The 12,651-nt window shown below is 39.2% G+C and overlaps 1 protein-coding gene across 1 annotated transcript in view; it reads right to left on the bottom strand.

The window, feature by feature from the left end:
- Window positions 1-12,651, bottom strand: part of dnah10 (dynein axonemal heavy chain 10) — a 33,697-nt gene that overhangs the window by 8,088 nt on the left and 12,958 nt on the right. The window contains 34 exon segments of the mRNA XM_016477512.1: window positions 229-508; window positions 595-742; window positions 828-1,049; window positions 1,196-1,413; window positions 1,519-1,655; window positions 1,796-1,977; window positions 2,242-2,416; window positions 2,496-2,657; window positions 2,882-3,079; window positions 3,192-3,272; window positions 3,381-3,584; window positions 3,724-3,895; window positions 4,002-4,190; window positions 4,426-4,590; window positions 4,783-4,876; window positions 5,369-5,541; window positions 5,624-5,884; window positions 5,972-6,124; window positions 6,227-6,372; window positions 7,044-7,163; window positions 7,345-7,561; window positions 7,646-7,777; window positions 7,929-8,051; window positions 8,137-8,272; window positions 8,380-8,538; window positions 8,680-8,798; window positions 8,879-9,070; window positions 9,184-9,330; window positions 10,280-10,468; window positions 10,575-10,727; window positions 10,927-11,061; window positions 11,148-11,331; window positions 11,415-11,684; window positions 11,812-12,035. Coding sequence (XP_016332998.1) covers window positions 229-508; window positions 595-742; window positions 828-1,049; window positions 1,196-1,413; window positions 1,519-1,655; window positions 1,796-1,977; window positions 2,242-2,416; window positions 2,496-2,657; window positions 2,882-3,079; window positions 3,192-3,272; window positions 3,381-3,584; window positions 3,724-3,895; window positions 4,002-4,190; window positions 4,426-4,590; window positions 4,783-4,876; window positions 5,369-5,541; window positions 5,624-5,884; window positions 5,972-6,124; window positions 6,227-6,372; window positions 7,044-7,163; window positions 7,345-7,561; window positions 7,646-7,777; window positions 7,929-8,051; window positions 8,137-8,272; window positions 8,380-8,538; window positions 8,680-8,798; window positions 8,879-9,070; window positions 9,184-9,330; window positions 10,280-10,468; window positions 10,575-10,727; window positions 10,927-11,061; window positions 11,148-11,331; window positions 11,415-11,684; window positions 11,812-12,035 — 5,860 coding nt within the window.

Raw genomic sequence — 12,651 nt, 5'->3', positions numbered from 1 at the left:
TCGTTTCGATTGCTTCTATTGTCCTCATTTGTAAGTCGCTTTGGATAAAAGCGTCTGCTAAATGACTAAATGTTAAAACTAGGTGATTTTTTAAAACAGTAATTAAAATAATGATAAAAAATTGGCACTGGACTCAGTGTGAATACATTTGTGATAAATTGTGAGTGTTGTATACTTCCAGGTGTTGAGACCTGGTGTCAACTGGTTTGATAAAAAGTTTGCTCTCACCTGTGTAATTGATAACCATGGCCTTCCCAAATACTGCAGGAGAGAACTTGGGGTTTGCAAGTTTGGTATTGAGGTAAAGTTTAAAGTTGGGATCATAGTCAACTTCCTTATCGCCAAGTATGACAACCTGACGTCCCTCTGGCCCTTTTACATTCTTCTCAAGGACGTTGTCAATAACTGGATCAATATATTCATCCACATCTTGGAAAAGGAAGGGGAAACCATACTTAATGGCTAGCTCCAGCCCCTTCAAGAAGTCTGGGTCATTGAATGATGAGATCTGCAAATCAGAATATTGATTATAAAAATAGACCAAGATTGATTACATATAAACAAAGCAGCATTAAGTGATATAATGACGTAAACCTTCAGATTGCTCTTCTCTTCCTTCTTTTTGATCCAGTTGAGGGCTTGCTGCTGGGGGTCAATGCACAAGGGGAAGCGGCTGGATCTGGTGGTCAGGATGCCATTCTGCACTGAAAGTTCATCTGGAGGAAGACCTTCAGATCCCCATCTAAGAGAATGCACACAGTTTTTCCGTCATCACAAACAAATAGACAATTGATTTCTATTCTTCTACACATCACTTGGTGACTCACCTGCTGATCTCCACCTCATCAGTGAGCAGGTTTTCTATTCGGAAAGGCTGGCTCAAAGGAATGCCTCTCTCCAGGACGTCTGCCTGCCACACCTCATACACCATTTCATAGCGAAAGTCCCAGCTAAATGCTCCCTCGTAGCTGAGGAAGGCAGCGCAGACCAGACAGTCTCCTAGAAGACGCACTCGCCGCTGCTGCAGCTCCTCCAGGTCCTCCATCCAGCTACATGCAGATAGACATACAACACATGACTAATGACTAAAATCTCATTTAGCTTGGAGAGAATAATTTAAGCCTTGATGTCAGGAATCGGTTCTTCTATGAGTCATTTGCATTCAGGTTTTTAGGATTTTAATGAGTAGGCTGACCGCTTATTCTCTGATCCCAGGCCTGAGATGAGTTTGTCAGCAGCAATGAGTCTTCTCTCCATGACCTCGGCCTCCTCCTGAAGAAGTTGCTTTTCTGTCATGGCAGCCTCATATTTGTCTCCAAGAGTTCCAAGCTCTTTCTGGATGGCACTGAGCTCATTCTGGATTCGCTCCAGCTCACGTTTGCTCTGGAAGAAATTCCTCTCCAGACGAGCTACCTTTAAATGTAATTTTGTGATTTAATTTCAGCTAAATGAGATGTAATAAACTTTACGCAACTGAATTCATGCATTTAAAGTCTCAGTTATATAAGCATATCAGACCTTCTCTCTCTTAGGTTTGATGTCTCTGGCCACATCACAGTAACCCATGACTGCCTCCACGAACCTTAGCATGCCAGAACCAGCTTTACTGATGGCTTGCATCTCCTCCAAACTGGTGTTGAGGTTCCTTAGGTAGACTGGTTAAATGGCAAGGAGAAGGTAATACAATAGATCATCAGAATTGTCATGGGTGGGTTTACGTTAAAGAGTTAAACACCTCCTCATGGCATTGGGATCACAGAGTAGCATCAAGATGAATACATCGAGGGTGGTTTACCTTTGACAGTCTTGACTTGATTGCCAGTGATTGAGTCACAGTCCATTTCCATAAGCGAACGCAGGAAGTTGGCCTCTGAAATCATGCCCTTGGCTGTCTTCCAGCTGATTTCTTTATAGCCACGTATCACCAGGATGCACTCGCACACAACCTGCACCTGTTTGGGTGGCTTGGCAAATGATCTACAATACCACAAACAAGAGGGTGGAGGAGAGGATGAGCACAGAACCATACATGTAAATCATGTAGACCAGAAAAACACTTTGCCTATTTTTCTTTTTCTAAAAATATTCCTGTTTTATATATATATATAAAATTAAAAATACAAATTAAATATGTATTTTTTAAAAATTCAACAATGGAAAAGAGTCCTACATATGATTTACAACTTTATGAGAATGTTGTGTTTTAATTTAGTGTTAAGAGTCCAGAAGCACAGTGACCACCTGATTTCTGTGACATCAGATTTGTCCAGGTCTTGCAGGGCGAGGCGAGCGGCTTCTAAAGCAGGAAGAGCCTCAGCTAGAGAGCTCTCAGCATCCTTCTTCTCCACCACTATCACCTTATTCTGTTCCTCTATCTCTTTAGCCTTCTCCTCTGCCAAGGCTTTCTTCTCCTCCGCTGAAAGAGACAGAGTTTACAATCTATTTTTGACTTGATATAAATTACCCATAGTGCTTGTATGTGATGTTATACTAACCAACAGCAGTATTAGAGCAGATCTCTTCTAGAAGGATCTCACAGGCTGAAGTTTTCTCTGCCAGCACCACTTTCTGCTCAGCTAGCTTGGTGTTAAGCTCTGCTAGCTGCCCGCTTGCCTCCTTCAGCTTATCCAAACCTCCTTCTAGACGTTTATATTGGGCTGGATAGTGCATACAGATTAGTGTTATTTTAGTATTTATATACTATTATAGTCTTTATTAATATTTGGAATTATATTTTTAGATTTTCTGTTTTTGTTTTAATTTCAGTCATTTTTTGTGATTTTGTCATCTTTATTAGTTTCAACATTTCTAATATTTATTCTTTTTTTTATTTTAGTTTTAATTAACAATAACAACACTGATACAGATGCAGCATGATTACCCAGTATGTATTTATCTTTATCCTCCAGCAGGTTGGAGTAGGTGCTAATGAAGTCCAGGTAGTTTTTTGGGGTGACGTAGTTGCTGCGACGGAGTGTCTGCAGGAACAGTTTACTATACTCGCCTACAGAGCTGTGCACCATGCACACGTGAGCAATCACTGCCTCTGAATGACACTCTGGGATCATTGGATTCTCACCTGGAATGAGACACAATACTTAAACTAGCATGAATGAGCTGCATTGTTGTTGGCTGTTGAAAAATAATGATCATATCTATAAACTGCATTCAATTCTCTAGTCAAGACAAACCTAAGAAGGAATTGGCCACTGCTTGTAGGGCCTGAAGGGGCCATGGGGAGAACCAGTCAATGCTTGTATTATTAACCAATCCTGATGCACAAAAACACACACAAGTGAAAAAAACAAAAAAAAAACAAAGAACATATGAAACTCTGAAAGTAACAGTAAGACCTAATTTTTGATACATTGTTCACACACCTGGGAAATTCCTACAACGTGTTCTGAGAGTGTCTCCTACAGGTGACATGGCCAGCACTATGTGCAAGTTGTTGGCACTCTTATTGACAAAGTATTGCCATACACTCTCTTTCGAAGGACCAGAGCCATTTTTCAAAGCCTCATCTCGCAGCTGGTTCAGGACTGATTCCTTCTCGTCATCAGGGAACAGTGCTGGAACCATCCCTGACAACACACAGTAATTGCTGTTAGCATTTCATTTTAATACAATCCAAAAAACGGTGACATTTGTTCATGTTTGCATCCAAAGGAATTCAAAGTAAATAGATTAATTAAACTTCATTAAGTCAGTTGTTTTAAATACCTGATGTAAGCATGTTGTTGATGAGCTCCAGAAAACCTTCCTCAGCCACATGGGCATCAGTGAACAGGAAGACCATTTTCTTATTCTCTATACCCAATTTAAGGTACAGAGTTTTTAGATCCTCACGCAAGTTAGTCTCTGAGTATCCTCTACTAAGCACAATTTCAAACACCTATAAACAAACACATAGCTAAATTACCAAATTAGAACAAAATAAATAAAAGTGGAAAAAAGTACAGGAAACATTACATATAAAACAGATTGAGCTGATGAATTACCTCATATCCTGCAGTGAAGGCAGCAAGCTTTGTAAGAGACTGTTTTCCTGAACCACCAACGCCAACCAGCAATGCATGACTACGGTCCATCCTGATGATGCGGTGAATGATGGTCAGGTGTTCCAGAGCATCATCAAAAAGCACCAAGTTCATCCTGGTCTTATTTTCATTATACTCCTCCAGGATCTCCTACAGGGGTCAGAGAAAAAACGTGTTATAACCAACAATAAAAGCTTCAGACTCCCAAGTTTGTTCATTCTTAGATATACTAATGACTTTCTGCTTTGAAAAGGGTGTTTACAAGTAATGCACGAATTGAACAAAATATATATATAACTTGAATGCAATGTATGCTTCTTTGGATAAAATCATCTGCCAAGTGCATGAATGTAAATGTAAATAAAACATGAAGACATCTATGCACCTGGAACAGAGCTTTGGATGCATCATAGTCCAGTATATCCTCATGAACTCTTGGCTCAGACTTGAGAGCCGTTCTGTAATCTCCAAACAGAATGGGGTCTCTCATGGCTGAATCGAGGTCTGATCTGAAGTGCTCTTCAATCAGATTCTTTATATGCCCCTGGACCTATAGAGAGCAAAGTTGTGGCATGTTACAATAATTGTCTAGTTTAAGATGGAGACAATTACAGGTTTTTGTAACATGCTACTTTTAAAAAATAATTATTTAAAAATATTTTCTATAAATATTACAGATATATTTATATATAGTATTTATAGAAGTTATTACATTATTATAAGCTACAGGAAGCAAGCATACCGTAATTTTGTCAGTTTCATTGATAAGTCTGTCATGGAAGACTCTTAAGCATTCATTTCTCCATACACGGACAAACTGGGTGACTGTACAGAACCTGGTGAGGGAGTTAACACATGCTTATTATTAAAATAAACATGTCACAACCTGGTCATAAAAGACGCTGCATAGTGTTGAATAGTGAAGCATAGTGGTATAGAGTATTAAATGGTATAGAGGGGTATAGAGCAGTGGTTCTCAACCTATTTGAGTATAACACTCAAAGGCTCCCAATATAATATAATATTAACATAACTTTAACTATAATAAATCTATTAACTATAATATATTAACAGAAACTAAACAATACTTAAAGTAAAAAAATAAATATGAGAGTAAAAAAATAAATATGATTTCAGTTTACATCTTGATTGTGTTTTTATTAGCATTTTCTGTATATTAGATTTGTTTCAATATATTAATAATATCATTAAAATTAATTACATTAGATTAATAATAACAACAACAACAATTATTATTATTGCAAACATCAAACTATAAAGAACTTCCTCAGTTTTTTCTAATTTATTTGAATTATGAAACTCTTTACCTTTCAGGATTGGTCAATGTCAAGCCATGGTAGACTCTGGAGAGATCTCGCAGGTTAAAGATATAGTGGAACTTGGAAGGTGTTGGCGGTAGGTCCTTAATTATGGTTTTGTACAACTCCAGAGTACAGAAGGTTAACTTGTCACAGATGTTTTGAATGCATTCCTCAAAGGACTAAAAATACAATAGTAAAAATTCTGATTAAAATCTTTCATTTCATTTGTTCTGATATTGGGAGCTGAATTATTTCTCACACCTTGGTGTGTCCTTTAAGAATAGAACAGTAGATGAGATGCAGGGACTCCTCCTGAGGAAAGGGGATGTTGAACACACTAAAAAGAGAGATGAATCGAGGGTCCACTTCATTCCTACCGCCCCCTGCCTTTCCCATGGCTGCAATGAAGCCCAAGTCCTTTATGAGTTTATAGTTAAGTTCCTTTCCTCTGTCATACATGCCTCCCCTGTGCAACAGCAGCTTTAGAAGAGCTATAGGCTGCTGAGTGCCATATTCATCCACCTGAGATCAAACAAATGTGAATCCATAATGAGCAGTGAGGTGAAAGCTCAGTTTCTGATATGACCTATGGTATAAATCCATTCTTACCCTTGGCATGTTGAGGTCATCCATAAACACAAGGAGCCTTTTGCCCATTGGAGGACCATACGTGTCCTTGGTTCTCTTTTCAACACTTGCCTCCAGAGTCCTCTGCAGGTCCATAGATGTTGTTCTCGACGAGAAATTGATGATCATCATTATCTGGGAAAAGGTGCATCTTGTTATCCTGTGTATTAAGGTCAACTAGAGTGCATTATTTTTATTTTTAAACAGCTTGTGTGATAGTCACGGCAATGGACTTACAGTTGTATCTGTATTAAGATTACTCAGGAAGTTCTGGATGGTGGCAGTTTTAGAGGTGCCAGACTCACCAACCAGCACCACTGGCCTTTTCACCTTCACCATCTGTTCCAACAGCCAATTAGCACGAGTGGTATCCACTGTCGGGACTGATAGAGAGTAATGGATGAAGCAAGACTTCAGTGAAGCATACTGAATAAAAAGAAATACACTACCAGTCAAAAGTTTGGAATCGTTAAGATTGTTTTTAATGATTTTAAAAGAAGTCTCTAATGCATATGTTGAAAAGTTTTTGCTTCTTAAAATTTGATAGAAAGCGTGATTTATTTTTTAAGATTCTTTGATAAAGAGAAAGTTCTAGTAACAAAAGTTTTTGGTAACATCTTAAATGTCTTTATTGTCAATGTATTCAAATTTCAACAAAAACATTAAACAAAAAATGTTCAGTGTTTATCATAATAAGAAATGTTTCTTAAGCAACAAATCAGCATATTAGAATGATTTCTGAAGGATCACATGGCACTGAGAACAGGAGTAATGGCTGCTGAAAATTATACTTTGCCATCACAGAAATAAATTACATTTTAAAATATATTAAAGTAGAGAACAGTTATTTTAAGTTGCAATTATATTTCACAATATAACTTTTTTTTACTGTATTTTTGGTGGTGAGCATAAAAAACATATTTCAAAAACATGAAAAATCTCAGTATTTCCAATCTTTTCACCAGTAGTATAGATTAGTAGAGAGAAGGAAAAAAGTTTAGAGAGAAAGGGACAGAAACGCAAAGAAGAAGCGAAGAGAAGTAAGCTGCTTTACCAAGGATGTCAATGAATTTCATATCAGGGTTATGAATGTATTTTGAGACCATGGAGCTCCAGGGAACCCACTTCTTTTGGGTTCCATCGAAATGAAAATCATAGAGAGTTGGCAAGTAAACTGCAAAATTAAATGAAAGATTAAAAATAAATGAATTACACAATAAGAATACATTATTAAAACAAGTTATAAAATTATGCATGCAGTTTCAGGTGTGGTAAGAAACACTTATATTTCTTTAATTCACCGCTATTACCAAGCATGGCAAAAAATATCATTTTGGACCCTGCTGCCACCTCACCTGGAATCTGTCCGGGGCCAGCAAGCACCTTCTCATCATGAACACTATTCAGAGAGGACAACTTTTTTATGAGCTCGTCAAACTTCTGTCGGCCTTTGTCCAGAAGAGAAGCCCCAAGCGAACAGTAGAGTGCCTCTAGAAAATAACACTCCAGCTCCTCAGAAATGAAGTCCTCATTCTCCAGTAGAGACTCCAGCATCACAGACAACTGCATCACCTAAAGGAAAAAAGAGGATTGTGCTACATGCTATAAAGGTCCCTTACACTGTAGCGCTGTTCAGGTCTCTACTGACTCGCTCACCATGTTTAAATCTGTTTGTGGGATCACAGTCTTCAGTTTCTCTGTCTGTTTACCATCAACTATACCATCCACTATCATATCAATGGCACTTGGTACATACTTTTCAAACAGTCTGCGGAGATCTGCCTGTTCCTGTTAACACAGCAAAGGCACGTTGAAAATATAATCTTGAATATCTCTAATATATATATTTTTTAAAAATACAGCTCTCAGCCTTCTTGCTTGAAGAACTGCCAGTGGAAATTTTGAGGCTAAGTTAAGGGCAGCATAGAAATAGTCTTACTTTGAGGGCTCTGCTGTTGACCCATTTTTCCCAGTAGGGAGCATAGCGAAGGTTTTTGGGGTCCACAAACACCATTCCACAACGAGAAACAGTAGCAGGGGAGGCATACTGCAGATCTCCAACCTAAAACACATCACATATGTTTGCAAGCCTACAACAGTTACATTGAGTTCTTTTACTTTGACAATATGAAGGGTTTACATGATACCTCAAAGAGCAGAGCACAGTGGCTCTGTAGGCGAATTCGCTCTCCATTAGCCAGCGTGAGAAGCTTGTTATCATCCATGACTGAATTCATGTTCTCCACCCATAGAGCATCCACATCTCCATCAAACAGGATATACCTGTGAAGCCAAGCCAGGGTTATGGTAGAATTCTGTTCAGTTACATGACTTTGATTTAAAATAGATGTATTGTAGATGAAATATTCATTATAAGCCTTGACTTTCACCTCCTTTCTTTTTTGTCTGTGGGTTTATTGATGTCACGGAATATGTTAGATAGTATCCCATCAGTCCAATCTCGGGTGACCGGATCCAGGATTCCATACAGCTCAATCACACTCATCGCTTTAGGGTTCAGGCTGTACATTTTGGTCAGCAGGCCCAACCTACAGATAAAATGTAACAGTTATGTGTACTTGCCTGGGAGAACAACTTGTTTGTGAACATGTAGCAGAATTTCTAGACATTCTGTTTATATACTAAATATATATATATACAGTATATATTGTTTATGAGTAGACAAAGACCTAGTCTGTGATTGGCAGAGTGTGTTGATCACCACAGATTTCCCTCCTCCTGTCGGTCCAACCACCATGGTTGTGTGTCTGGTCATCATGGTCTCATACATTTGCACCACTTTGTCCACCTACATTCACAATTTAGTCATGAATCAGTACACTTAATCATTACAATCCACTGAGAATGAGTTCTGAAGGGAAGAATCACCTGGTTGGGCAACACAATACATTTATTCTCCTGCAAGGTGGCCTCTACAGCGTCATTAAAGCTGGGGTAACGCACACGTGGGCAGTCAATCCCGGGGAACAGATCTGAGATAAGGCCCAAAAACAGAGGAACGTCCTCAAATACAAACTTGGGCAGGTTCATATCTCGAAGAGCCCTCATTAAAACGACATCCTAGTGGGAGTAAAGAAAGGAGAAAAGGAGAGAAAGAAAACAGGAGTACATTTGTGACTATAGTTCACTGAGGTGGGTTGGAGGAGGAAAGGATGATGCAGAGAGATCAGTACCTCACTGAGATCAGGTGAACCTCTCTTTAGCTCCCCTGCCATTACTAACACTGACTTCAGTGCTCTAAGCCCAAAGTCATAGTGTGACTGTTTAGACAGCTGCTCCCGTGCTAGTTTGTACAGCACTGTCATCTTCTTTGCCAAAACCTGCAAGTAAATCATTTATGAAATTAGTTTTCTGTTTGCCTGTTTACACAATTAAAACCACTGAGGTCTGAGGACCGTTGTTCAATGTTCATGTGCATGTTTTTGATTTTAAAAAATTCCATAATTTATTCTATATTTATATTTATTCTAATTAGTAACGCTTTTGTGAGATTCTATTGAAACCATCTTAGAAAATGAATCTAAGAATTTTTGTGACTGACCAGTAGAAATGTCTTAACAGCTTTGTATTGCTGTATTTCCACACAAAATAGGCAACAAAACACTTACACATATTAGTTTATTTTTCTTTACAAAGACATATATTTTAAAGTGATCGTTCACCCTAAATTTAAAATTCTGTCATGAATTCTGTCATACTTCTCCCCTATGTCATTCCAAAGCCATAAGACTTGTATATTTTTAATAAAACCTTTTTGAAGCATTCAAGTGTTGGTTGCATGTACTTTTAATGGAGTCACCGAAATCTCTTAGGTTTCATTAAAAATATATGCAAAGTTCTGTCATGAAACTCTACATGGCACAGGCTGATGGGTCCTTAACGTAAAGTGATGATATTCTAAGCATTAAAAGACTTGGCACAAGCTGATTGGTTCATGTTGCATACGCAGCCAATGAGCTTGCTGCTTTACATTTAAATGGTTGGTTAGCATTCACTTGAGCATTTTGCAGCGTGCTTTCAGAGTTCCTCTGAAACCCTCCACCTTCTCCAGCTCCACCTGTATAGATCTGCTACGGGTTATTTTATATGCTATTTGTGTAGCAGCGTTATGTCATGTTGTCATGATAGAACTTCATTTATGTTTTGAAGATGAACAAAATACTTATGGTTTGGAGGGACTTGTGGGGTGAGTAAATGATGACTGAATTTTCTACTTCATTTAATCTACTGAAAGCCCAGCCTTCATTTTCACAAAGAAGGAGTCTCCACCTTAGCCATGAGGAAGCCTTCAGAGAAGAGCATGATTTCACAGATCTGCTGCAGGTCCGGTACAATGACTACCACTGGTCTGAATAAAGCTTTCACTGACTCGGGAAGTTCTGTGCGGCCAGCATAACCAGGGTTCATCGTGATGAAGATCCCAATACGGCTATCCAGACTGATTTCTTGACCTTCAAACTAACAACACAAAAACACAAGACACTCAGAGCCTGAAATAATTACAACAATTATCTTTCAGTATTTGACTAGTGGCTCAGAAAAAATATTCCATTAACAAACTCACATGAAACCTCTTGAGGTGCAGCATTAGAGCGTTTCGGATGGTTTGGATCTGGGAGGAGATGACTGACAGCACTGAAGCGTCAATGCGGTTGAACTCATCAAAACAGCCCCAGGCTCCACACTGAGCTAAACCAGAAAGGATTTTCCCAACAGCCTAGAGGATAAGAAATCAAAATCTAATTTAATAACACATTTAAATGATCGGGAAGTGACATTAAAGACATCTAAACTTTAACAAAGGATTTCTATTTCAAATAAATGCTGTTCTTTTGAACTTTCTATTTATCAAAGAATTCTGGAAAACAAAAATGTGTCACTGCTTCCACAAGAATACAAAGCAGCACATCTCTTACCATGTAGTCCATGCCCTCTCCACAGTTGGTGACCACACACAAAAGCCCCAAAGCTTTAGCCAGATCTTTAGTGGATTCAGTTTTCCCCGTACCCGCAGGACCGGCTGGTGCTCCACCCAGGAACATAGACAAGGCCTGACAATACATGATACCATGTATTAATAAGACATGCACATACAAAACAGGCCATTTAGAGCCAGACAACTGTGTTGTCAGAGTACCTGAGTAAGTGTGAGGTAGATACGGTCAGTTAGGGGAGTAATGACCAACCGGCCATTCAGCCCCATGTACTCATAGCCGTAGGAGAACTGAGCACTGCACTGCCGCACAAACAACTCATCAGGCTCTTTAACCCAGTAGAATCTCAACTGACTCTCCCATTCAAACTCACGGGCATCTGTGATACTGCCCACAGAAAAAGTGTGTGTTAGGAAGGAAACTGCAACCAATTGGAGGTTTTAAGTGACTGTAAAGTCTTTGTATATTACCTATCTCTGACAAAAGTGTCCACAATATCCCTAGCATGGACATCAATAATGAGCACAGTGTTGATTTTCCGTCTGTCATTCTTCTTTAAGGGTTGTGTGATGCGCCTCACCAGGTCATCGATCTGCTTGTGCATTTTCTTTGCATACTGTTTCAATGCCTGCTTTTCTCCTTGACTCATCCTTTTGAAGATGTCTTCCACCTCCCAGGTCCACCACACCTGGTTTGCCGCCAGCACCACCATTCCCTGGTAGTCAAGCATCCAGTCCACCCTGACGGGCAGTTAGAAGGCCACATTATAAAATTTCCACAAATTCTTTCAATCAGACAGACAAGCAAGTTCAATCAGAAATTTTTATTGATAGCACTGACTCATGATGGTTTAGTGCATGTCCTCACCTAGTCTTTCGGTGGTTGTAGAAATAAATAGCTTCTTTGGTTATGAGTCTGTTGGTTCTCCTCATCTCCAGCAGCACTCCAGTCATCCAGTCCTCCACACGGCCCTCTGCAGGAACAGGCAGTTTGAGCTCCATCACCTCCCCCTCGGCAGAAACCATTGCACTTGCCACCATCTCTCCATTCATTCCCGTATCAAAACGCAATGCTGCTATGTTGTCATACATCTGTGGATGAGGAAAAACAGGATGATTGTTTCATTTATGGTCTGTTGTGCAGCTGTTAATTTTGGACCAAAATTTAGTTAATTTGAATGATTTTAATATAAGGTTGAGGAAAGCTTAAAGGGATACTCCACCCCAAAATGAAAATTTTGTCATTAATTACTTACCCCCATGTCGTTCCAAACCCCTAAAAGCTTCGTTCATCTTCGGAACACAATGTAAGATATTTTGGATGAAAACCGGGAGGCTTGTGACTGTCCCATTGACTGCCAAGTAAATTACACTGTCAAGGTCCAGAAAAGTATGAAAGACATCGTCAGAATAGTCCATCTGCCATCAGTGGTTCAACCGTAATGTTATGAAGTGACGAGAATACTTTTTGTATGCGAAGAATACAAAAATAATGACTTTATTCAACAATTCGTCTCCTCTGTGTCTCTCCGCATCACCGTAGCACCATTTTGGAGAATAACTACTGAACGCAAGCAGCGTATGCTTTTCTGTGTCAGCCGCGACACAAGGATACGTTTTCTATGTGCATTTACGCTTTGATTTGAACGAAAACAGCGCATCTGTGCAGCACGGCTGACACAGAATAGCGTACGCTGCTTGCGTTCAG

This window comes from Sinocyclocheilus anshuiensis, unplaced genomic scaffold, assembly GCF_001515605.1.
Source record: "Sinocyclocheilus anshuiensis isolate Anshui unplaced genomic scaffold, SAMN03320099.WGS_v1.1 scaffold1495, whole genome shotgun sequence".
Classification (NCBI taxonomy): domain Eukaryota; kingdom Metazoa; phylum Chordata; class Actinopteri; order Cypriniformes; family Cyprinidae; genus Sinocyclocheilus; species Sinocyclocheilus anshuiensis.
This window is presented reverse-complemented; position numbering and strand designations above follow the sequence as displayed.